Source organism: Anomaloglossus baeobatrachus, chromosome 1 (genome assembly GCF_048569485.1).
Source record: "Anomaloglossus baeobatrachus isolate aAnoBae1 chromosome 1, aAnoBae1.hap1, whole genome shotgun sequence".
NCBI classification, from domain to species: domain Eukaryota; kingdom Metazoa; phylum Chordata; class Amphibia; order Anura; family Aromobatidae; genus Anomaloglossus; species Anomaloglossus baeobatrachus.
Window position 1 is genome coordinate 184,106,476 of NC_134353.1, and position 24,277 is coordinate 184,130,752.

The window sequence follows — 24,277 nt, forward strand, 5'->3', positions numbered from 1 at the left end:
ACTGTGCGCCTAATGTAGTTGGGAAGCTTATAACTGGCTTCAAAAGGCACACTGTAGAGGATTTCCAGGACCTGGCGGTGACACCAGCTCGGCTCGTGGAAATCATGTCATGTCATCACACCCACAGTGGAATAATAACATGGAAAGAGGGCAGATTAGTCTGGGGAAACAACAACTAGTCACATACCTAATTAGCATAGGGATAGCGAGGTTTATAATTATAGTAGTTTTTTTTAAACATTCATATTAGTGAATACCATTATAAAAGGGCTGGTTAGGGAGGGAATTTGGGTGTACAGGTATGAGTGCTGCTGGGTTGGAGGGCAGGTGCCCTTTAAGAGGTTATTGCCTGAATGATAGTGTTGAATTACCCAGGATACAGGTAACAGGACATTATGGAAAAGGGCAAACGTGGGGAAACAACACTACGCTGTGCCAGTTTAGTATCAAAATGCAACTACGACCTAACAAAGACGAGTGCCATAACAATACAATGTGAAGACTGCCTTCTACACCCCTGGTCTCTGCTGTCCTATGAATAAGGCTAGAAGTTATGAAAGCCGATGTAATAAACTTATATTACTGGGGACACAGAAGATATATCCAGATTTTTCCACCTTGTTCCTGTGAACGCTGACTGGGAATCAAGAGAAAGCAAACACTGCCCCGCCCCGCCCCAGGGGCAAGACACTGCCCCGCCCCAGGGGCAAGACACTGCCCCCCCGCCCCAGGGGCAAGACACTGCCCCGCCCCGCCCCAGGGGCAAGACACTGCCCCGCCCCGCCCCAGGGGCAAGACACTGCCCCGCCCCGCCCCAGGGGCAAGACACTGCCCCGCCCCGCCCCAGGGGCAAGACACTGCCCCGCCCCGCCCCAGGGGCAAGACACTGCCCCGCCCCGCCCCAGGGGCAAGACACTGCCCCGCCCCGCCCCAGGGGCAAGACACTGCCCCGCCCCAGGGGCAAGACACTGCCCCGCCCCGCCCCAGGGGCAAGACACTGCCCCGCCCCGCCCCAGGGGCAAGACACTGCCCCGCCCCGCCCCAGGGGCAAGACACTGCCCCGCCCCGCCCCAGGGGCAAGACACTGCCCCGCCCCGCCCCAGGGGCAAGACACTGCCCCGCCCCGCCCCAGGGGCAAGACACTGCCCCGCCCCGCCCCAGGGGCAAGACACTGCCGCCCCGCCCCAGGGGCAAGACACTGCCGCCCCGCCCCAGGGGCAAGACACTGCCGCCCCACCCCAGGGGCAAGACACTGCCGCCCCGCCCCAGGGGCAAGACACTGCCGCCCCGCCCCAGGGGCAAGACACTGCCCGCCCCGCCCCAGGGGCAAGACACTGCCGCCCCGCCCCAGGGGCAAGACACTGCCGCCACACCCCAGAGGCAAGACACTGCCGCCACACCCCAGGGGCAAGACACTGCCGCCACACCCCAGGGAGGCACCGAAAGCAAACACGTAGGAAGCCTACAGTAGACAGAAGAGCGACCACCAGGAGGAAAACTACCGAATATAATGAGATTTTCTGCAATAACAGATCAATTATAATGGGCAAAACATTTTTTTTCTTCATTTTCTGTTGCATGAGGTTTTAGAACCTTTTTCTATATATTTCTGCATCGCTGATTACAAAGCTGAAATACGTTTTATGGTGCATGCTTTAGTTTTTGTCAATTTCCATTTCTTTTTGTTACAGTTTATGGCATGCATTGGTTTTTAAATTGGAGTTTAAGGGCAACAACTCAAACAGCAACACAAAGAAATGCCTTTTGGTATTCCCATGGTATGGCGTAAACCTTAGGACCACAGCAGTGACGTTATTTCAGTCTGATCCATACAAAAGACATCGGCAAGAAAAATCATCATATGATCACATATCCTAATATTCCTTCAGCAATATGACCTATCCCAAACTCAGACACTCCCAGGTCCAGTTTCCAATGGTTTTATTTTCTTGGAAGGATGAAGAAAGTGAACATGGTGATCAAATGTATTTTGATAAGAAGCATGAGGAAATTAATGTAGAATGTAAAGGGTCTTCTGATGCCAAGCAGCCATTAACCCCTCAGCAGTTTACCCAACCCGAATTGAATGATTTAGTAAGATTTGGGCCTATCAAAGAAAGCAGCTGTGTTATTAGCCTCCAGGCTTTAAGAAAAGAATGTACTTCACTGGTCAGCTAAAGAATCCATTTCAGGAAGCGTGAACACATTTTTGTGGACTTTTTTTTCCAAAGACAGACTTTGTTTTCTGTCATGATAACAGTAGTCTTCTCAGCCAGCTAGGTGTTACCTCTTACAGACCAACAGAACGGCGGCTATTTCTTGACAAATCTAAATGGAGTCTAAATGTGTTCTCCTACATAACAGTAACATTTATGCAGAGGTTCCAATTGGTCATTCAATTCATCCGCGAGAAGATTATGACATAAAAAAAGTGTCCTCGACTTACTAAAGTAGGAGGAGCATAACGGGATCATTTGTGTAGATCTTAAAAGGGTAAATCTCCTGCTCGGACAACAGAGGTTTCACGAAGTATCCTTGTTTCCTTGGTTTGTGGGACACCCCGAGCTCGGGAGAAACACTGGACATAGAAGGAGTGGACAAAATGTGAAGCTCTGGAAGTAGGGATGCAAAATATTGTGAATGAACCTGTAGTTGATTGAGACAGGATCATTTTTCCCTTACTTCACCTAAAACATGGCTTAATGAAGCAATTTGTTCAGGCTTTGAATAGAGAAAGTGAATGCTTTCAACATATTTCTGCTTTTCCTGCCTTGTCTTTCAAGAAGATAAAAGCAGGTGTATTTGATGGACCTTAAATTCGAACCTCATATGTGAAAGAATTTGCCAAGAAGATGAATAAGGAGGAGAAAGCAGCACGGCAGTCTTTTGTGGCAGTTACAAACAACTTCCTCGACAACAAAAAAGCAGAAAACTATGAACTTCTGGCTCAAAGGATGTTGTTGGTTTTCCGCAACATTGGATGTAACATGAGTATTAAGATTCACTTCCCGAACAGTCACCTTTTTAAGTTTCCCAAAAGTCTTGGAGCTGTTAGTGATGAGCAGGGGAGAACGCTTTCATCAAGATCTGAAGACGATGGAAGAGAGTTATCAGGGGCAATGGGTAGAGTTGAGCGGACTGGTAATAATCCTGGTCCGGTGGATCCCCGGCGGGTTGATAAAGAAGTCCGGATCCAATCCGGGACGAAAGAGAAAGAGGAGAAAGAGAGAGAGAGAGAGAGAAAGAGAGAGAGAGAGAGAAAGAGAGAGAGAGAGAGAAAGAGAGAGAGAGAGAGAAAGAGAGAGAGAGAGAGAGAAAGAGAGAGAGAGAGAAAGAGAGAGAGAGAGAAAGAGAGAGAGAGAGAAAGAGAGAGAGAGAGAAAGAGAGAGAGAGAAAGAGAGAGAGAAAGAGAGAGAGAAAGAGAGAGAGAGAGAAAGAGAGAGAGAGAGAAAGAGAGAGAGAGAGAAAGAGAGAGAGAGAGAGAAAGAGAGAGAGAAAGAGAGAGAGAGAGAGAGAAAGAAAGAAAGAAAGAAAGAAAAAAAGAAAAAAAAAAAGAAAGAAAGGATAAAAAAAAAAAAAAAAAAGAAAAACGGATCCGGATCATGCACCCGGAATCCTGCGTCCGGGTCAGACTTGGATCTGCAGCTCAAACCGTGCGGATCCGGATTTTGCCGATCCGGGTCCGCTCAACACTAGCGATGGGACAAATATATGATGGCAGATTACTGCTGAAGCATCCAAAGAGATGGTCTTCAACAAGTACACAAATGCAAAAGTTACAATAGCAAATTTTTGCCTGAATAGAATTTATATAATTTTATGATTAAAATAAGTGTTTTCATATGTTCTAATTTCCTAATTGTAGGCAAATTCTGATGCAATATCTTTTAGTGTATTTGTGTATTTATTAGTGTATTTACTGCATTACATTATAACATTTTCACCAATATGATGCCCAAGAATACATTCTACTTCATCATGTTAAACTAAATGTTGAAATTTGTACAATATGATGAAAACCTAAAATCTTGAATTGCAAAACAAAAAAAAAAAAAACAAAAACTGTAGTATACATAGGAAAACTAATCTTAGATTTGAGATCAGCACACTCTATTAAAGTAAAGGCCCAGTCCCACACAACGACTTACCAGCGATCCCGAAAAACGATGCGACCTGAGAGGGATCACTGGTAAGTCGCTGGGAGGTCCGCTGGTGAGATGTCAAAAACAGTCAGATCTTACCAGCGATGCAGGAACAATACAGGTCGCAGTAGAGACCTGTATAACGATCTCAGCAGTCACTGTGACCCTGTCACACAGTGTCAAACACAGCAATGTGTCCTGCCCAACACGGACATCGCCTTTGAAGAAAATGGCCTGGACCATTCTGCAACGACTAGCGATCTCACAGCAGGGGCCTGATCGCTGGTAGGAGTCACACATAAGATCGCTAACGGGATCGCTGCTGCGTCACATAAACCGTAGCTCAGCTGCGATCTCGCTAGCGATCTCGTTATGCGTGACGGTACCTTAAGGACAAGTGTTTTTGTGGATGCAACAAATATTTTGCTTCCAGTGTTATCGAACACATTCATTACAGCCAATAATGAGAAAGAAAGAAAAGAGAATGGGACGTACCTGTAAACATAGCATGGAAGTAAGGACTGCATGCGGCCAGAACCACCTTGTGAGCGGCTATCTCCACATCATCCGCTACAATCGTCACATCACAGAGCAGATTCTGACTGCAAAGAGCAACAAAAGGGAGCACGAATAAATAAGAAAGCAATATATTTCATACACAGCAATATAGGACACATGTAAGGCTGGGGCCACACCGGGATTACTGCGATCCTCTCGCATGACACACAACTCACGCTGGCAGTATAGCAGAGCCGAGTGTCATGCTAGTGTCCCTACGACTGAGGTCCGTCTGTGCGAGCGGACGTCAGCTGCAGGGGGCGGGCCGGCACTGGAGGGGAGCGAGGGATTTATCTCTCTTCTCCGTAGCCGGCTATTGCCATTCTATTCTCGCACTGCACTCCCGGTACACCGGTGTACCGCGAGTGCAGTGCGATTTTTCTCTCGCCCCATAGACTTAAATAGGTGCGAGAGAAACTCTCGCATTACAATCGCAGCATGCTGTGATTGTTTTCTCGGTCCGATTAGGGCTGAGAAAATAATCGCTCATGTGCGCTGACACACAGGCGAGTATTGGTCCGAGGGGAATGCGATGTTTTATCGCACTCCACTCGCACCATTTTTCTCGCCGTGTGTCTTAGGACTTATAGGAGAACTACCAGAAACAGCTATACAGAAAGGCAATTGATGTTATCATATAATGACACTGAACTGCCAAGAACACAAGGAGCTTTGTCGTGATCATCACAAGCAGATGGTTCTGTACCGTCAAGCACAGACAAGAAATATGGCATGAAAGGGGTTAGTGTTCAGTAAGTCAAGTACATTTACATTAAAAATAAGAGTGGCTGTGCTGCCGCTACCACCCCCAGCCACACACTGTATGGGCACCCTCAGGCTGCATTCACACCTGCAGTTTTGCAACATTTTAGTGAGCGCAAAGCAGGAGTGGGTCCAAAAACAAAATGTATACCTCTACTTTCTACTCTGCCTACTACTGAGCTTGTCTAAAGAAACAGATAACCTTAGGCTGGAACCATGTGCGCAGTTTATGTGCACACAACTTCATTTTCAGGTGGATCTGACTGAAAACCCACCTGAAAAAGCAAGTCCTTTAAAAAGTCGGAATAAGGCTGTGTGTGCACTGAGCGTTTTTCGGGTGCGTTCTGTGTGTTTTTCGGCTCCAAAATGCATGACTTTGCTTCCCCAGCAAAGTCTATGACTTCTCATTTTTGCTGACCGCACACAACTTTTTTTTTTTTTTAGCTGCGTTTTTTAGCTTTAACAAAAAAAATAAATAAATAATATGGACATGTCAATTCTTTCCTGCATTTTTCACCCATGGAATGCATTGGAAAACCGCCGCAAAACGCAGTGATCAAAAACGCAGCAAAACGCGGTAAAAAACACATGCATTTTTGAGGAGTGCAAAAACGTCTTAGTGCGCACATAGCCTTAGAAGAACATAGGTCTCTATATGTTGTGGAGCCTGTATGGTCCTGGACACAGTAAAGCATTTGCTTATGAGATATTCTTTTCCTTTTCTTGGAACCTAGCACATTGTTATCATTTCTTACCGCTCATTCTTCAAAAACAGCATGTGAAGTATAAGGGTATGTGCCCACGATCCGGGCATGCTGTGCCCTGGACGCAGCATGTCCTCTCCTGCGTGGATGCAAGTGTTCTCTGCAGGAGACTGCAGCTGCCCGTGCCCACGATCCGGGTCGGGGCCGCTCCAGTCTCTTTCCCTCTGCGGAGAGCACTCGCAGCTTCACAGCAATAAATTGACATAATGCGGCTCGGGAAGCCGTGGCGCATGTCAATTTAGGCTGTGGGGGGGAAAAAAAAAAAAAAAGGTGGGCAGGAGAGTTCTAGAAATCCCATCCACCGTGCTTTTACTGCACAACGCAGTTTTTGGGACTCGCAGCACGCCTTTGGTTGTGTTAACATAAGGGCGCACATGCAGTATTTTTTTTTTCGTGTCTTTTATGCATTTTGACGATGCAAAAATAAATTCACGTGCTATGTCCTGGCAAAAAACGTAGCAATGCTCAAAATATGAGCAGGAAAAAAAAAACCCGTGACCTGTGCATGAGATTTCAGAAAACCCTGTGATTGTACAGATACAGTAAACTACATAAAATACTCACCAAATACGCTCAGTAAAGAAGAGGCAGCAAAAACGCCACGTGTGAACAGGCCTTAATACGCCACGTCCATTATTACGGGAAATCTTTATTTGTGCACTGTTCATAAAATCCACATAATTGCATCCGCAGATTACTTCTAAATACCCCATTACTGTCTTTTTTCCAATATGGAGGAATATAGTTGAATGGCAAACAGATTTATTATTTTCTAGAATTAAAGATGGTGGATTTCACAAAAGTCTCTGCATTGGATCATTTTGAGAAATCCACATGCACTTTCCCTTGACATCACCTCTAACGAGGAACACAGATCTGTGAAAAAAGGCGATTTAATTCCTGTGAACCGGGCTGTGAGCAGCAATCACACCCAGAAAGCAGCCTCCAAACAGGATAATTAGGGAAATCAAAGTGCGGGGTGTGTGTGAGAGCACTGCGGAAACATGACCGCTCCTGTAATAAGACGGCATTAGCAAGCATTAATTAAAGGAAATTACCCGCAGTAATATTATGACACTCTAAGCTCCATTACCAGGTATGCTTTCCATATTTTCAGTAATGCGTTCACCATCCCGTGTGCACTTTCTGCTTTAGTGATTATCCGTCTTTATGGCCAGTTGGAGGAGCAGGGCTGTTATGTCGATTCTGACCTATTACAATAGGTTCATACCGGAAAACCAAATCTACAGTCCTGTCCTCCTTCACTTCTAGGAGACAGAGTCAGGAAGGACACAAAAAGGGTCAATGTTTCCCTGCAAGGATGTGACCTGGAAAAAGTTTGGACGTCTGATTGTCAAACAAAGGGATGTCCCCTCCTGCGTCATTTCCCGGCTGTCCTTTCACTCCTCTTGCTAAAATCCTTTTACAACTCTCATCAAATGCATTTCTGCCATCGAGGCTTCTGACGCTGCATGGCTCTCAGAAGGTTGCTTTAGTTTTTGCTGTCACATCCACCCTTTAGTAAAAACAGCTGACCCCATAAAAATGGGTGAGAGGAAATCCGTTGAGTGATGGCTCCTCCCTGAGCAGCAGTGGAAGGCATGCTGAGAAATGTAGTGAAACGCACAACCCGAGTGGCCACCGTACACGCAAGACGTTTGTAAAGCAAATGATGTAAATGGCCTTCCATCCGCTCCATGTGACCCACACTCCCATCTATAGTTGGCCTTCTCAGATTTATAAATCTGCTTCCTATATATGACACCATATCTTACATAGCACTGCGTATTTTCCCATAGGCCCGAAGTCATCAAGATCAACGATTTTTCCCACCGGCCTTAATGAAGGACAGTGTTCAAGTCAGACGTTCATAATTCATTGACGTGCATGCGACCTCTTAAATGGAATTGGTCACTAGGTTTTTGCTATGTAATCTTAAAACCCAGTCACACACAACAACTTACCAGCGATCCAGACAACGATACGAACTGATAAGGATCGTTGGTAAGTCGCTTGAAGGTCGCTGGTAAAATGTCACACAGTCAGACCTTACCAACGACGCAGTAACGATGAGCGACCTGCATAACGATCTCGGCGGGCGTTGGGACCGTGTTAGGTGGTCGTCGGTAGGTGTCAAACACAGCGATGCCTCCTGCCCAGCGGGACATCACCTTTGAAGAAAATGGTCCAGACCATTCGGCAATGACTAGCGATCTCACAGCAGGGGCCTGATCACTGGTAGGTGTCACACATAACGCGATCGCTAGCGAGATCGTTGCTGCGTCACAGAAACACTGACCCGGCAACGATCACGTTAGCGATCTCTGTGTGTGACGGGGCCTTTACAGCAGCATAATGTAGGGGCAGAGACCCCAATTTCAAGGATATGTCATATATGAGGCTGTGCGCTGTAGTTTCAATACAAAAAGTGTTTTATCAGCAAGTTCCCAATACATGCTAGGAGCAAACAGGTTATACGACACTGCAGTTTTACGTTTTGCTTACAGAATTTAATACAGATAAGGGCACTTTGCCAAAGCCATCAATTACACAGTACAATATATGAAGCACTTAGGTGTCCAGATTTGGTAGACCTGCCGGAGAAAACAAAACTGTAGATAACACAAAATAAAAGAAAACGAGAACAAACAGAAGCTAAACAGCAGCACTTGTTCTCTCTCTATACAAACCAGTACCGATCCCACGCTCATAGCTCACTGCACATCCATTGATTTAGGTGAACGGAAAGCATTTTGAAGCTAATGAAACCTTGGGATAAAATCCATTTGTACCCTTATTGAAGCGCCAGTATAAGCACAGGTCCAGAAAAAGTAAGATGCTAATTAAAGACAGAGATTCACTACATCAAAAAGCAAAAACAATACCTGCGGAGATCATTCATAACCTTGAACGCCTTCCTGGTGTGCCGAGGGTTCATAGTCACGGGACAGAACTTCTCCGTGCTCTCCTTCACTTCCACAGGCTTCTGCTGGCATATCTTTGCGTTCCTGTACACGAAATATACACAATATTACCGTATTACTCTCAGACACTAACGCCACTAGAAGATTGATTTTTGGTACTCGCTGTAAAATCTGTTTCTCAATAGTCTTTACTGGGGGACAGAACGATGGGAAGTCTACTGCCCCCTGGGAGACGGACACTAGATTTACATAGAATAAAAAATGAGCTCCTCCCCAGCAGACTATACCTTGCCTGCCGGCCACGGCCTCCTCAGTTTAGTGAGAATGCAGTAAGGCTATGTGCGCAAGGTGTGTTTTTCGTTGTGTTTTTGCGTGTTTTTCGGGTGCGTTTTTTGGCCTCAAAACTGCATGACTTTGCTTCTCCAGCAAAGTCTATTAGTTTTCATTTCTGCTGTCCGCACACAAGTTTTTTTTTTTTTTTTTAAGCGGCTTCTTTGAGCTTTAAAAAAAAATAAAAAAAATGGACATGTCAATTCTTCCTTGCATTTTTCCCCCTTGCAATGCATTGGAAAAAAATGCAAAAAAACGCATGTAATTTTACCAATGCGTTTTTTGCGCGTTTTTGCCGCGGGTGCGGTTTTATGCGTTTTTAGCGGCCAAAAATGCACATAGCCTAAGAGGAGAGAACAAAAGAATTATGCCGCATTATTAAGAGAAAATGTAAATTCAGACCAAACAGGTAACGGGGGGGGGGGGGGGGGGGGGGTTGGGCTGTAGAGTGGTTTCTCCCAGTGAAGACTAATGAGAAACATTTTACGATGGGTACTAAAAAAGGTTGCTTCACTGTGGGACACAGAACCATGGGACATCCCAAAGCTGTCCCTAGGGTGGGGAAAAGAAAAAGCAATATTCTGTTAGCATCATAGAACTTAATAGAAAGGTTCAAGCAGAAGCCTGAGCCGCAGCTACCTGCAAAATCTTCCTGCCCAAACTCATCTGCCGAAGCAAAAAGGTGTGAGCCTTGTAATGTTTTCAAAGTGTATCAACCGGCCGCTATACAGAGCTCTAGGACCGAAGCTTTGCGACAGACCGAATAGGAAACCCCCACCGTAGTATTCCCGATTTTTTTTTTTTTTTTTATAAGGGTCTGTCCACACGTTGCGCTTTTTTCTTGCGTTTTGGTTGCGTTTTAAACTGCACTGTGTCAATGACAAACTGCATGCGTTTAACTTCCCCAGAAAAGTCTAAAAAAAAAATCAAAATTTCCAACTGCGCGTTGCTTTTTTTAGGCAGCGTTTTGTTTGACAAATATTTGTCAAAATCTTTGTCAAAAAGAAAAAAAAAGCAGCATGCTCATTCTCTTTGGTCACCTTTTGTCACCCACTGAAATCAATGAGGTGTGTCAAAACGCAAGCAAAATGTTACCTGTGCATTTGCAATGCGCTTTTGTTGTGTTTTGGATGCATTTTTGTCAACAAAAACACAGATCACTCACATCTCTCGCACTCTCTGTCTCTCTCCACTTCATACTCACTGATCACCGCAGAGGCGTGGCTGTCACACTGCTTCCGCAGCCTCTCCTTCTTCCCTACCAGCTCATTAGCCACATAACATATTCACTGCACCCGCTCATTAGGCTCATACATATTCACTGCTTTCCCATCTGTGACTGGTTGCCGTCAGACACGCCACCATGCTGAGTGACCGCTGTCTGACTGCTACCAATCACAGGCGCTGGTGGGCAGGTCTAAATTGTACAGGAGAATAAATGAATAAATAAAAAACAAAACCGGCAAGCGGTCCCCCCCCAATTTTGATTCCCAGCCAAGATAAAGCCTTGCAGCTGAGGGCTGGTATTCTCCGGCTGGGGAGACCCACGTTATTAGAAGCCCACCAGCCTAAAAATATCAGCCAGCAGCTACCCGGAATTGCCGCACCCATTAGATGCAACAGTCCCGGGAGTTTACCCAGCTCATTTCGTTTGCCCTTGTGCAGTGGCAATTGGGGTAATTGGTTAGTTAATGGCAGCCCACAACTGCCACAAAGTCGTAGATTAATCATGGCACGCATCTATGAGACACCCCTCATTAGTAATCTCTAAGTGAAAGTAAATAACCACAATTAGCTAAAAAATCCTTTATTTGAAATAAAATAAAAAGCCCTCTCTTTCACCACTTTATTAACCCCCAAACACTCCTCCAGGTCCAAAGTAATCCACACGAGGTTCAACAGCGATTCAGGCCTGCTACATAGCTGTCCTGTCACAGCGAGCGTCATAGAATATGACTGCCAGCTGCGAGTGTAGACAGAGCCGCGCAATCAGAATGAACTCTGGTGAACCCCTGATGTCACAGCTGCGGGCCCCGCAATATGGCGTGTGACGGCAGTGACATCACAAGTTCACACTGTTAGGTTCAGGCAGCGACTGAAGTAAACCACAATATCAGCGGTGACGTCACTACACATTTGGCTCACTTCAGTCGCGACCTGTTTTGCGGTCACAGGTGGAGAGGATATTCTGTTATTTCTTTCTATCTAATTTTCTATTTATCCATCTACTCTAGTCATCTATAAAATATCCTATACATTTTTTTTCTTTTAAAACGCACTGTCAAAAACGCATCCAAAACGCATGCGTCTTTACCGCGTTATTTTTGTCAAACGCAGTGTTTACAGGTGACAGTCTCCCAGAGGGTGCATTTTTTTGCCATGCCAAGAACGTAGTGTGCGCACAAGCCTGACTAAACGCTGTCCTTATCCAGGTAGCAATAGTCGCTTTTGAGGCAGCTTCACCCCTATGGAGGCCCCTTTGGCAGAACAAAAAGAATCAGCTCATCTAAATGGGTTGGTGGCTGACAAGTAGTGTCGCACGACTCTGACCACAACCAGACTGTTCAGTTTTCCGTTGGGTGAGAAGGGTAAGGGCAAAAGGAAGGAAAAACAAAGTCTACATTAAGATGAAAGGCCAAAACAACCTTCGGAAGGAAAGTCGGAACCGGCCTCAGTACTACCTTCTCTTGCTTAAGAAGGTAAGGAACACAGCAGAAAAGGGCCATCAGTTCTGAAACTGGTGGAAGTAATTGTTATAAGTAAAGCCATTTATAGGACTGTAGAAGCGACCTAACCTCGCAGATGCACTCAAAAGGGGGGATACTGAAGAGCTGCCAAAACCAGGTTAAGATCCCAGGATTCGAGAGGTGGCCGATAAGACAGCTTAATATACACCACCCCCCGCGGAGAAAAGTCTTAACCTGTGGATCCATTGATAGAATCTACTGAAACAAGATAGCCAAGGCGGAAACCTGGACTTTATAATTCTTTTGGGGAATAATGAAAAAAACTGATTTTAAAAAAAAACAAAAAAAAAAAAAAAAACACCCCGATAATTTCTGAAGACAGGCCCTTATAATCATTCCTGCTTGCAGCAAAGAATGATTGGCTAGATCGAAACCGGATCTTATGATGAGTGAAAAGGGGAAAAAAGGGGCAAGTTCTGAAAAAAGAAAACAAGACAAAAAAACACAACAATCTAGTAGAATGGGGGCGAACTCTACTCAGTAGCCTAAAGAGACAAGAACTCTGACCCAAAGATCACCGACGGCCCCTAAACATACCTTAGGCGATCTACCACCCGAAAGAAATCCTCGAGTGGGGGCCGACCTTCAGGCCTAAGCTGGGCCCAGCAGGTGGTCCGGCGGGAACTGACTTAAAAGAGGGCTCTCTTAGCACCCCGGGATGCATGGGGTCTCAGGCGAGCAGAGATCTCTGGGGCTCGATACTGCCAAAAGGGACAAAGCTGCAAAGTTCCCCTTCTCAGAAGTGGCCAGCTGATGCTAGCCCAAGGCAAAAAAGTACTTTTACCACCCACTGCATTGGCAATAATTTTAATCCAACCAGGTCCCAAAAGGTGGGACCCCCGAAAAGGTAACTGTAAGGGACGTCTTTGAGACCGAATCTGCTGTCCAAACCTTAAAGAAGTTGTCCAGTTACCAAAACTGATTTTTTTTTTTCTGATAAATTGCTAATATGTGCCCCTCAACACATCTATTATGTCTTTTCAGCAAAATTACCTTTTATTGTGCACCAGCAGCACATGCTCATTGCTGGCTCCAGCTCTGATGGGGTTAATCTCTCCTCTGACTTCCTGTGTTCAGTTCCTACAAGTCCCAGAATTCTTTGTGGCTCTAGCGCGGTGTCTAGCTTATCTAACACACCCATTGTGTCTAATATACCCACTCTGCTCTCCGACCAAACCCTCCTCCCTGCCTCTTCCCAGTGGATGCACTGAGATCAATCACACAGAGACAGCAGCAGCTCTACACAGCCAGGGGAAGAAAGTGTGTGTGCGCGTATATACAGTGTGTGTGTGTATGTGTGCGCGTATATACAGTGTGTGTGTATATACACAGTGTGTGTGTATATACAGTGTGTGTGTGAGTGTGTATGTGTGTATGTGTGTGTGTGTGTGTGTGTGTGTGTGTGTGTGTGTGTGTGTGTGTGTGTGTATGTCATACTCACCTGTCTGCAGGGTCCCGGTGCCATGCCTGCTTCCAGCCCCTGTCTCGGTACCGCCGCTCTGGCTGTGTGCAGTCTCCCCGGGGCACGTACGAAGCTTGCAGGACCTGGCGGTGGATCACCTGATGCAGTCACCTGACGCATCAGCTGATTGTAATTCTAGCGGTGTCGCCGGCTTTTTCGCGCCCGGCCGGCTATCAGCTGATCCTGCCGTCAGGGGACTTCATCAGCTGATTACCGGCAGCTCCTGCAGTGATGGGTCAGGATCAGACTCCGCTGCAGGAGCTGCCGGTAATCAGCACAGACGTGAGTATTTATTTATTTATTTTTTTTTTCTACTGATGCTTCAGCTGATTGTATAATCGGCTTTTATACAATCAGCTGATGTGTCATGTGATTCACGTAGTTTAACCTGACACATCATCTGATCGCTTTGCTTCCAGCAAACCGATCGGATGATATTGGATCCTGATTGGACGGCGCGGGACCCTAACCCAGGATTACTGCGGAGGGGGGTTTATTTCAATAAAGATGGAGTCACTAATTGTGTTGTGTTTTATTTCTAATAAAGCGCCATTTTCTGGGGTGGCTGCGGACTGCAATTCGCAGTGGGGGTGCCCAGAAAGCTTGGGCACCCTTCACTGTGGATTCCAATCCCCAGCTGCCTAGTTGTACCCGGCTGGACACCAAAATTAGGCGAAGCTCACGTCATTTTTTTTTTAAATTATTTCATGAAATTCATGAAATAATTAAAAAAAAAAAAAAAAAAAAAAAAAAAAAAGGGCTTCTCTATATTTTTGGTTCCCAGCCGGGTACAAATAGGCAGCTAGGGGTTGGGGGCAGCCCTTACCTGCCTGCTGTACCCGGCTAGCATACAAAAATATGGCGAAGCCAATGTCATTTTTTTTTCTTTTTGGGTAAAAAACTGCATACAGTCCTGGATGGAGGATGCTGAGCCTTGTAGTTCTGCAGCTTCTGTCTGCTCTCCTGCATACACTAGTGAATGGAGGATGCTGAGCCTTGTAGTCCTGCAGCTGCTGTCTGCTCTCCTGCATACACTAGTGAATGGAGGATGCTGAGCCTTGTAGTTCTGCAGCTGCTGTCTGCTCTCCTGCATACAATGAACATTTTGAATAAGGAAATTACATCAGACCTTTTTTTTTTCATCAACAATCTTTAATGGCATTGTGCACTGATTAAAAACGCAGTGAGCAAAAACGCAGCAAAAAACGCACCAAATCGCGGCAAAAACGTGACATGCAGCACCGCAGGTGACAGAGCAGAGCAAGTTGGTGACATGCTCTGCTCTGACACATAGTGTGCTGCATGTCACTGTATCCACTGTGGGACTTGTTGTGCAGGTGACCGGATGATACATGTCACTAACTTGCTCCACTGTGACTTCTGCTGCATTGTTCCAACTGTATACACTCTCACATGAACAAGTCCCAGAGTGGAGACAGTTAGTGAAATGCAGCATCCGGTCACCTGCACAACAAGTACCAGAGTGGAGAAATATAGGGACATGCAGCACACTATGTGTCAGAGCAGAGCATGTCACTGTCTCCACTCTGGGACTTGTTGTGCAGGTGACCGGATGCTACATGTCACTAACTGTCTCCACTCTGGGACTTGTTGTGCAGGTGAGAGTGTATACAGTTGGTACTATGCAGCAGAAATCACAGAGTGGGGCAGTTAGTGACATGTATCATCCGGTCACCTGCACAACAAGTCCCAGAGTGGAGACAGTGACATGCTCTGCTCTGACACATAGTGTGCTGCATTTCACTAACTGTCTCCACTGTGGGACTTGTTGTGCAGGTGACAGAGTGGAGCAGATTGGTCCCATGCAGCGTCCGGTCACCTGTGCTGCTGGTGGGAGTATATGATCACACTGCCGACAGCGCCCGCTCTCCTGACAGCTGAGCACAGCGGGCGGGTGGACAGTGTGATCACATACTTGCGTGACAGGGGGGATTTCAGTGGAGGAAACCCCTCCTGTACTCCACACTGGAGCCCATACCTCCCACAGCTGACGGAGGGTAAGAGCGCGCTCTGCCTTCACCGCTCCACACTGGCGTCCTCCGGCTCCTCCCCTCGATGCTGAGCTGTGATGTGCGGTAGTCACCGCCCACAGCCCAGTCAGTGTGAGTGGCGCCGGCATCCTCTGACATACCCGTCCAGTTTGAGAGCCCGGAAATGCCGGGACGTCAGAGGATGCTGGCGGCCACAGCTCCAGGGGGTCATGTGACAGGCACTGAGCGTGCAGGATAGCGCCGCTCAGTGCCAGAAATGGAAACAGAAGCCAATGGAGAAGATGCATACAATGGTAAGTGACACTCATTGGGGAAAAAAATGGGTGAACCACCCCTTTAAGCCATAAAATGCAGCGGAAAGCCACACAATTACTTGGGGCTTGAGCGGAACATTCTGCCGCATGAAGAGATGCAAAGCAAAGATATTTAGCTGTCTGTGCAATCTGATCTGCCACTTCAGCTACCTCCTGGGATCCTGCCAAAAAACGGGATGCATTTAGCCTAGGCTGAAACAGCCTTAGTGACCCAGGTAACTGCGAAGGAAGGACAAAGGTCAGACCCTGCTGCCTCAAATGTCGACTTACACAAACTCAATGCATCTGTGGAATCCTTCAATGACGCGACTTCACCAAGAGGCAGGATAGTCGTTTTACACATGCGAGGTACAAGGGTATCTACCACTAGTGGAGTAGACCAGCATGCCATCAACTCCTTTGGGAAAAGATACAACTTCACACAACTGCGTCTCTAAAAGCATTTGTCTGGGTGCTCCCAGGCTCTTTGCAGTACCTCAGCAAATTCCTCATGGTCAGTAAAAGCCTTAGGCTAAGTTCACATTTCCGTTGATTTGTATCAGTCACATGCGTCGCTTGACGCATGTGACTGATGCGCTGTACAACGGATGACAAAGAACAGAATTCTTTGTCGGATTCCGTTGTGTGCGGGGGGGCGGAGTTCTGGGGCAGAGCCGAGCGGGGGGCGGGGCCAGGCGCTGAGGATGTCAGTGGAAGTGCTGCGGTCTGCATGGCTGGGGACAGGTGAGTGTATCTGTGAGTGAGTGAGTGTGTGTATGTGCATGTATGTATGTATGTATGTATGTGTGTATGTATGTGTGTGCACATGCAAAGTGCGGGAGGGGGCGGAGCCGAGCGGGGGGCGGGGCCAGGCGCTGAGGATGTCAGTAGAAGTGCTGCGGTCTGCATGGCTGGGGACAGGTGAGTGTATGTGTGAGTGAGTGTGTGTATGTGCATGTATGTATGTATGTATGTATGTGTGTGTGTGTGTGCACATGCAAAGTGCGGGAGGGGGCGGAGCCGAGCAGGGGGCGGGGCCAGACGAGGGTGTCAGTGCTTGTCTGCATGGCTGGGGACAGGTGTCTGTGTGTGTGTGTACATACATGTGCGGAGTGCGGGAGGGGGCGGGGCCGAGCGGGGAAGTGTCGGCCTCCCTGCACACGTAACCAGCCTAAATATCGGGTAACAGCAAAGCACCCGATGTTTACCTTGGTTACCCGATATTTACCTTGGTTACGGGCCTACACCGCTTAGCGCTGGCTCCTTGCACCGTAACCAGGGTAAATATCGGGTAACCAACCAAAGCTGGTGACGTGTGCAGGGAGCCAGAGAGCATGCGCAGCGAAATCCGACGGATCTCGCTGCTCAAAAAACGTTACATGCTGCGTTCCTCCCGCCCGGCGGTCAGTCGTTCCACGACTGATCAGTCGGGCGGAGGGTGCAACGCAGCATCATCAGTCACAATCCGCTGCTCATACAAGTCTATGGGAGCAGCGGAATCCGCTAAACGGATTCCGCTGTTTACAAGAGCAGCGGATTGTGACTGATAGATTTTAGCGGAAATGTGAACTTAGCCTTAGCCACATGCTTACTCATTTCAATAACCCTATCTCACTGGATGGCAGGTTGTCCACCAGTCTGACCTTTATGGAAGAATCAACTGCTGTAATCAGACTCTATCATGTCCCCGATTTACCAGAAAAAGAAGGGGAAGAAATCTGCGAGTGCTTAGATGGCAGCCAGGACCTATCAAACTGATAAGCCACTGGAGGATCTGACTTGCTAGAAGAAGTGGCCAGAGTGCCCGATGCGGCTGACGTCACCGGAAAACGCTGCACAACAGTAACCATCATTTTAGAAAGCCTGGTTAGTTCAGCAGCTGCCTGTATTAGACAACAGGCTCAGACAGGAGGGAACACATTCTCTTCAGCAATTGCATTAGACCCCTGAGCTGACATCTGCAAGGAAGGGGGTGGGGGGGGGGTGGGGGGGGGGGGGGGGGAGTACACGGGGTACAATAAGATATTAACTGGAGGTAAGCAAATGTGCTACTAAACACAGCACATGCATAATAGGTAACTACAGTCAGGGCCAGAAATATTTGGACAGTGACAAGTTTTGTTATTTTAGCTGTTTACAAAAACATGTTCAGAAATACAAATTATATATATATATATATATATATATATATATATATATATATATATATATATATATATATATATATATATATATATATATATATATATATATATATATATATATATATATATATATATATATATAATATGGGCTGAAAGTGCACACTCCCAGCTGCAATATGAGAGTTTTCACATCCAAATTGGAGAAAGGGTTTAGGAATCATAGCTCTGTAATGCATAGCCTCCTCTTTTTCAAGGGACCAAAAGTAATTGGACAAGGGACTCTAAGGGCTGCAATTAACTCTGAAGGCGTCTCCCTCGTTAACCTGTAATCAATGAAGCAGTTAAAAGGTCTGGGGTTGATTACAGGTGTGTGGTTTTGCATTTGGAAGCTGTTGCTGTGACCAGACAACATGCGGTCTAAGGAACTCTCAATTGAGGTGAAGCAGAACATCCTGAGGCTGAAAAAAAAAGAAAAATCCATCAGAGAGATAGCAGACATGCTTGGAGTAGCAAAATCAACAGTCGGGTACATTCTGAGAAAAAAGGAATTGACTGGTGAGCCTGGGAACTCAAAAAGGCCTGGGCGTCCACGGATGACAACAGTGGTGGATGATCGCCGCATACTTTCTTTGGTGAAGAAGAACCCGTTCACAACATCAACTGAAGTCCAGAACACTCTCAGTGAAGTAGGTGTATCTGTCTCTAAGTCAACAGTAAAGAGAAGACTCCATGAAAGTAAATACAAAGGGTTCACATCTAGATGCAAACCATTCATCAATTCCAAAAATAGACAGGCCAGAGTTAAATTTGCTGAAAAACACCTCATGAAGCCATCTCAGTTCTGGAAAAGTATTCTATGGACAGATGAGACAAAGATCAACCTGTACCAGAATGATGGGAAGAAAAAAAAGTTTGGAGAAGAAAGGGAACGGCACATGATCCAAGGCACACCACATCCTCTGTAAAACATGGTGGAGGCAACGTGATGGCATGGGCATGCATGGCTTTCAATGGCACTGGGTCACTTGTGTTTATTGATGACATAACAGTAGACAAGAGTAGCCGGATGAATTCTGAAGTGTACCGGGATATACTTTCAGCCCAGATTCAGCCAAATGCCGCAAAGTTGATCGGACGGCGCTTCATAGTACAGATGGACAATGACCCCAAGCATACAGCCAAAGCTACCAGGAGTTCAGGAGTGCAAAAAAGTGGAACATTCTGCAATGGCCAAGTCAATCACCAGATCTTAACCCAATTGAGCATGCATTTCACTTGCTCAAATCCAGACTTAAGACGGAAAGACCCACAAACAAGCAAGACCTGAAGGCTGCGGCTGTAAAGGCCTGGCAAAGCATTAAGAAGGAGGAAACCCAGCGTTTGGTGATGTCCATGGGTTCCAGACTTAAGGCAGTGATTGCCTCCAAAGGATTCGTAACAAAATATTGAAAATAAAAATATTTTGTTTGGGTTTGGTTTATTTGTCCAATTACTTTTGACCTCCTAAAATGTGGAGTGTTTGTAAAGAAATGTGTACAATTCCTACAATTTCTATCAGATATTTTTGTTCAAACCTTCAAATTAAACGTTACAATCTGCACTTGAATTCTGTTGTAGAGGTTTCATTTCAAATCCAATGTGGTGGCATGCAGAGCCCAACTCGCGAAAATTGTGTCACTGTCCAAATATTTCTGGACCTAACTATGTGTGGCTTGAGCTTGAGGGTGGACACAATCATTGCTTGACGCAAACATTTGGAAGATAGAAGAAGGAGCAAGAAAGGTGGGAAACCAGAAGACCGGTGAGCAGAGAGAGAACACCACTGGAGGGCTTAATAAAACTGAGCTCCCAGATAGAAACAGCCTGCCCGGTCCGAGCTAACACTCTTGTGATGGGAACGTGTCCATGCTGCACAACGAGGTCTCCAGCAGAGGCGAGGAATGTCTTTGCATGCAGCTGGTGTCCGCGCCGAAATGGAACATCGATGCCAAAAGAAGAAACAGACCAGAAGGGTAGGGAGGAGAGGCTCCGCTCAAATAGGAGCTCCGGTACACCCGTCCGCACCATACGACCAGTGGCCATTTCGATTGGGCCAGAGTAGCCAGGTGATTGAAGGCCGAAAACCATGCCCCAGCCTGGGAACATGGTTGCTGCCATCAACCCAGCGAGGGTGATGAACAGCCGGCAACTGCAGAAAACATTGCATGCCAGGCGACCAGGGGGGCAATCACCATAACTCCTATCAGGTGCTGCAGTCCAGCCAACCCCACGTGAGAGGATACAGTCTGAATACTACAGTCTGTACTCTCCGTCACTAAGTGAGTGAAACACCATGTACAGTCGCACTCTGTTACCCAGGAACCCGATTATTTGAATAAAAAAAGAAAAAAGTTAAAACCTACCGTAGTATCAAGTACAGGTCTGATACACACATTTCCTCCAAATAAGGCTAGAAAAAACTGAGAAGGCCAGTGGCTAGCAGGCAAGTTATAGTCCGCTGGGAGGAGCCAATTTCTTATTCTATGCAATACTAGTGTCAGCCTCCAGGTGGCAGCAGACTATCCCGTGGTTCTGTGTCCCCCAATTAAGCAACTGAGAAATGTATTGTTAAATTGTTAGGCTCTGTTCATATTGACGTACACAAAAAATACTATAATGTGGTCTGTCCACATTCTGTTATGCTGTGCTCCTCCTCTGCAGACCACTTTTGACAATATCGGTAACAGAGCCCCAAACACAGATGTGAACAGAGCCTAAAAAGTACAAAATGTATCTGTAGCCAGAGGGTTTCAGTCTGCTAGGTTTCCTCCATTGTACAGAAACAATACCCTTGTAGAGACCTTCGAGAGAACAGAAATTCAGTCGACAGATGGCCACAGATCTATTCTCAGACGTGCCAGTTCTGGTGTGAAATTTTAAGAAACAAGAGAAAAGTGATAAAATACAGAGACAGTGGAAGAATTGTTCTGGTTTCTTACAAATAGAGACATGAGATGCAACAAGAGCACAAATAGGTGAGGACATTAGGGAAGAAGCTGCCAGGGTTACACCATGGGGCTGAAAGTGACAACACTGCAGATGGAAATGCTCTGGTTACAATCATTGCTAAAGAAGAGTTCCTGCCACATTAGTAATTAACTGATCACGGTCATTTCATAGTATATGAGAATATAAGAAACTTTCCAATATCAATTATTATAGAAAACGTCTGTCTCCACTCACTAGACACTACGTACCCCATCCCTACTGTCTATACTGATTATTAATACATTCTGGGACATCTCACTGAGGATTCCGGTTACATGTTGCCCATAGAAGTCTAAAGGGAAGGGAGTAGTCGCTGAAGGCTCTAGTAAGGGGTCACCATCCTACTGCCAACATGCTTACTTAGCGTGCGGAGTAAAGCGGGCTTTACACACAGCGACATCGCTAGCTGGTGAAAGCACCCGCACCCGTCGGTTGTGCGTCACAGGCAAATCGCTGCCCGTTGCGCACAACATCGCTAGGAACAGTCACACTATACTTACCGGACTATCGACGTCGCTGTGGCCGGCGACCCGCCTCCTTTCTAAGGGGGAGGTTCGTTTGGCATCACAGCGATGTCACTAAGCGGCCGCCCAATAGAAGCGGAGGGGGCGGAGATGAGTGGGCCGAACATCCTGCCCACCTTCTTCCTTCCTGATTGCCGGCGGCCAGAGGTACGATGTCGTTCCTCGTTCCTGCGGTGTCACACGTAGCGTTGTGTGCTACCGCAGGAAAAACGAACAACCTGCGCCCTGCAACAGCAACGATAATCAGGATAGGAATGACTGGACAAAGATCAACAATTTGGTAAGTAATTTTGATCGTTAACAGGTCGTTCCTGCGTTTCACACGCAACGACGTCGCTAACGAGGCCAGATGTGCATCACGAATTCCGTGACCCGATCTCGTTAGCGCTGTTATTGCATATAAAGCCCGCTTAAGAGTCTGGACATTGACTAGAGCGAGGCCTTGCCTGCTTGCAGTTACTGCCAATGGCCACACAAACACTAAGGTACTGCCATGTAATATCTGTGGACAGCACGGTATATAGAGAACTATTGATCAGAATAACAAAGATTTGTTTGGATGATTGAATAGAACTTGTATTTTATTCATTGAAGTGCCTGGTGCATGCAGAGGAGCCAAGCGGCGGTCCTACTAGTGATTGACAGTCTTCCCTGTATCACAATTTATGAAGAGATAGCTGTCAATCACTAGTAGGACCGCCTACTGGACTCGTGTAAAGAAACATCAGGGAATTCAATGAATAGAATACTAGTTTTAATCTCATTTTGGCAGAAAACCTATGGACAGAAAATCCCTGAGTATACAGACTGTTCCTGAGACTCCCTGATGGGGTGAAGAGCCTAATATCAGGCCTGCATAAGAACGCTGATCCATTTCCAAATGCCAGACCTGTAGACAACCTCCTCGCTGAAAATTCACATGTGTAGTAAAGATAAAAATCATTTTGGTTTGCAGAGAGGACTGAGCAAATATCACAGGTAAGCGGCCGGTCTGATTTTTACTGCCATCTTTATACCCTCTACATTACTAGGAGTCACTCATTAACATGCTGACGGGTTTCTAACCACATGACTGATCATTTCACAAACAAGCCACTAAACCTGCACTGTATGGAGAAGGTGTACAAGGGGTCACATGGCCGACACTGACGTTTTCTGTGATCTCTGCTGTTACAGACATACTCCTGGTCACCTGGGTACAACAACTGCACCTACGTGACCTAAAAGCCATAAAAGCACTTACATCATCAATCACAACTGAAGTTATTCAGGAACACCAAAAATGGACTGAAAGATCTGCAAACCACTCACCATAAGCACCATCACATGGCGGTCAGACAATTAAGGCTCACCTCACATCAGCGGTATTTTGCCGAAAAACTGGATCCATTACAAATGCATTTCAGTTCCATTCATTTCCAATGGAATCGCAGAAAGATGCTGTCACATGCGGTTGTGTATGACGCACGCAAACGCATGTGACCGCATCTTGCGATTCCATTGAAAATGAATGGAACTGAAACACATTTGTAATGGATGCGGTTTTGCAGCAAAATACCGCTGATGTGAGGTGAGCCTAAGACAGCCATCTAGATTTTCATTGATGAGGATCCACCCAATGTAATCGCACATCTTCCATCTTTTCAAAACCAATAGCAAATGGCTCAAACAAAAAAAAAAAATTCTTGTGACTTTACTTCTATTATGTACTGTGAAGGTAGCCTGGGCTATAGGTTGTTTGTTCAAATGTAATAAGATTATCTGTGTATGTAAATAATCCATGTATAAATGTAATTGCATAAATATCTGTGCCTATATAACAATTGAAACAGGTTATAACCTAGTTCATAGCCCCAGATGTATGTTCAGGAAAGGGTTAACCAACAAGATGATGAAGCCAAGGTACAAATGAACGAACTATGAACAAGGGAGATATTCATTAAGTTAATTGGGAGCCTTCTCCATAAAATTCACAGGAGGAGGAATGTACTATCTGTAGGATGAGGCAGGTGATCCCAGACTCCAATGCATCACTCCTACAGATCTCATCTCCACTTACCGTCTTCAAAGTGTGAGAAAGGAATGTACCATCTGGGATGATGTATGATCTCATGCATTCTCTCAATGCTACCTATACGCACTGCCCCCTAATTATTCTTCATCATTGTGTGAGCAAATGGAGAAGGTTTGTAAATATGTTTCAAGTCTGAAATGATGTGTTAATGTTTGAGCAATTCAATACACGCGTTCAGACGCAAGCCTTTGCTCAATCAGAGAACATGTCCTGTGTTCATTGATTATGGAGTCTCATAATATCTGTACAGATAGCTAATTTGGCCCGTACCACTGGATTTGCCCAGAACAAAGACTCCATTAGCAGTCTTACCCAAATTTCTCCCTTGACAGTACTACAATACTAGTAATGCAGTGGCTCCATCAGGGCTTATGTCTGAACCTCTGCAAAATTAGATTCAGTCACATGTGCAGAGGGGGCATTGACTACATCAGAGGTGGGGAACCTCCAGCCCGCGGGCTGTATGTGACCCACATTGACCTTTTATGCGGCTCATAGGAATCTGAAGGCTGCA

General features: G+C 46.1%; 1 protein-coding gene across 3 annotated transcripts in view; it reads right to left on the reverse strand.

Annotated features, from left to right (window-relative positions):
- The window catches only part of KLHL2 (kelch like family member 2), a 268,283-nt gene that overhangs the window by 124,346 nt on the left and 119,660 nt on the right, over positions 1 to 24,277 (reverse strand). For all 3 annotated transcript variants that reach the window (XM_075347338.1, XM_075347331.1, XM_075347344.1), the window contains 2 exons: positions 9,112 to 9,234; positions 4,638 to 4,744 (listed from right to left, as the gene is read on the reverse strand). In XM_075347338.1, coding sequence (XP_075203453.1) covers positions 4,638 to 4,744; positions 9,112 to 9,234 — 230 coding nt within the window. The remainder of the gene's footprint in view (positions 1 to 4,637; positions 4,745 to 9,111; positions 9,235 to 24,277) is intronic.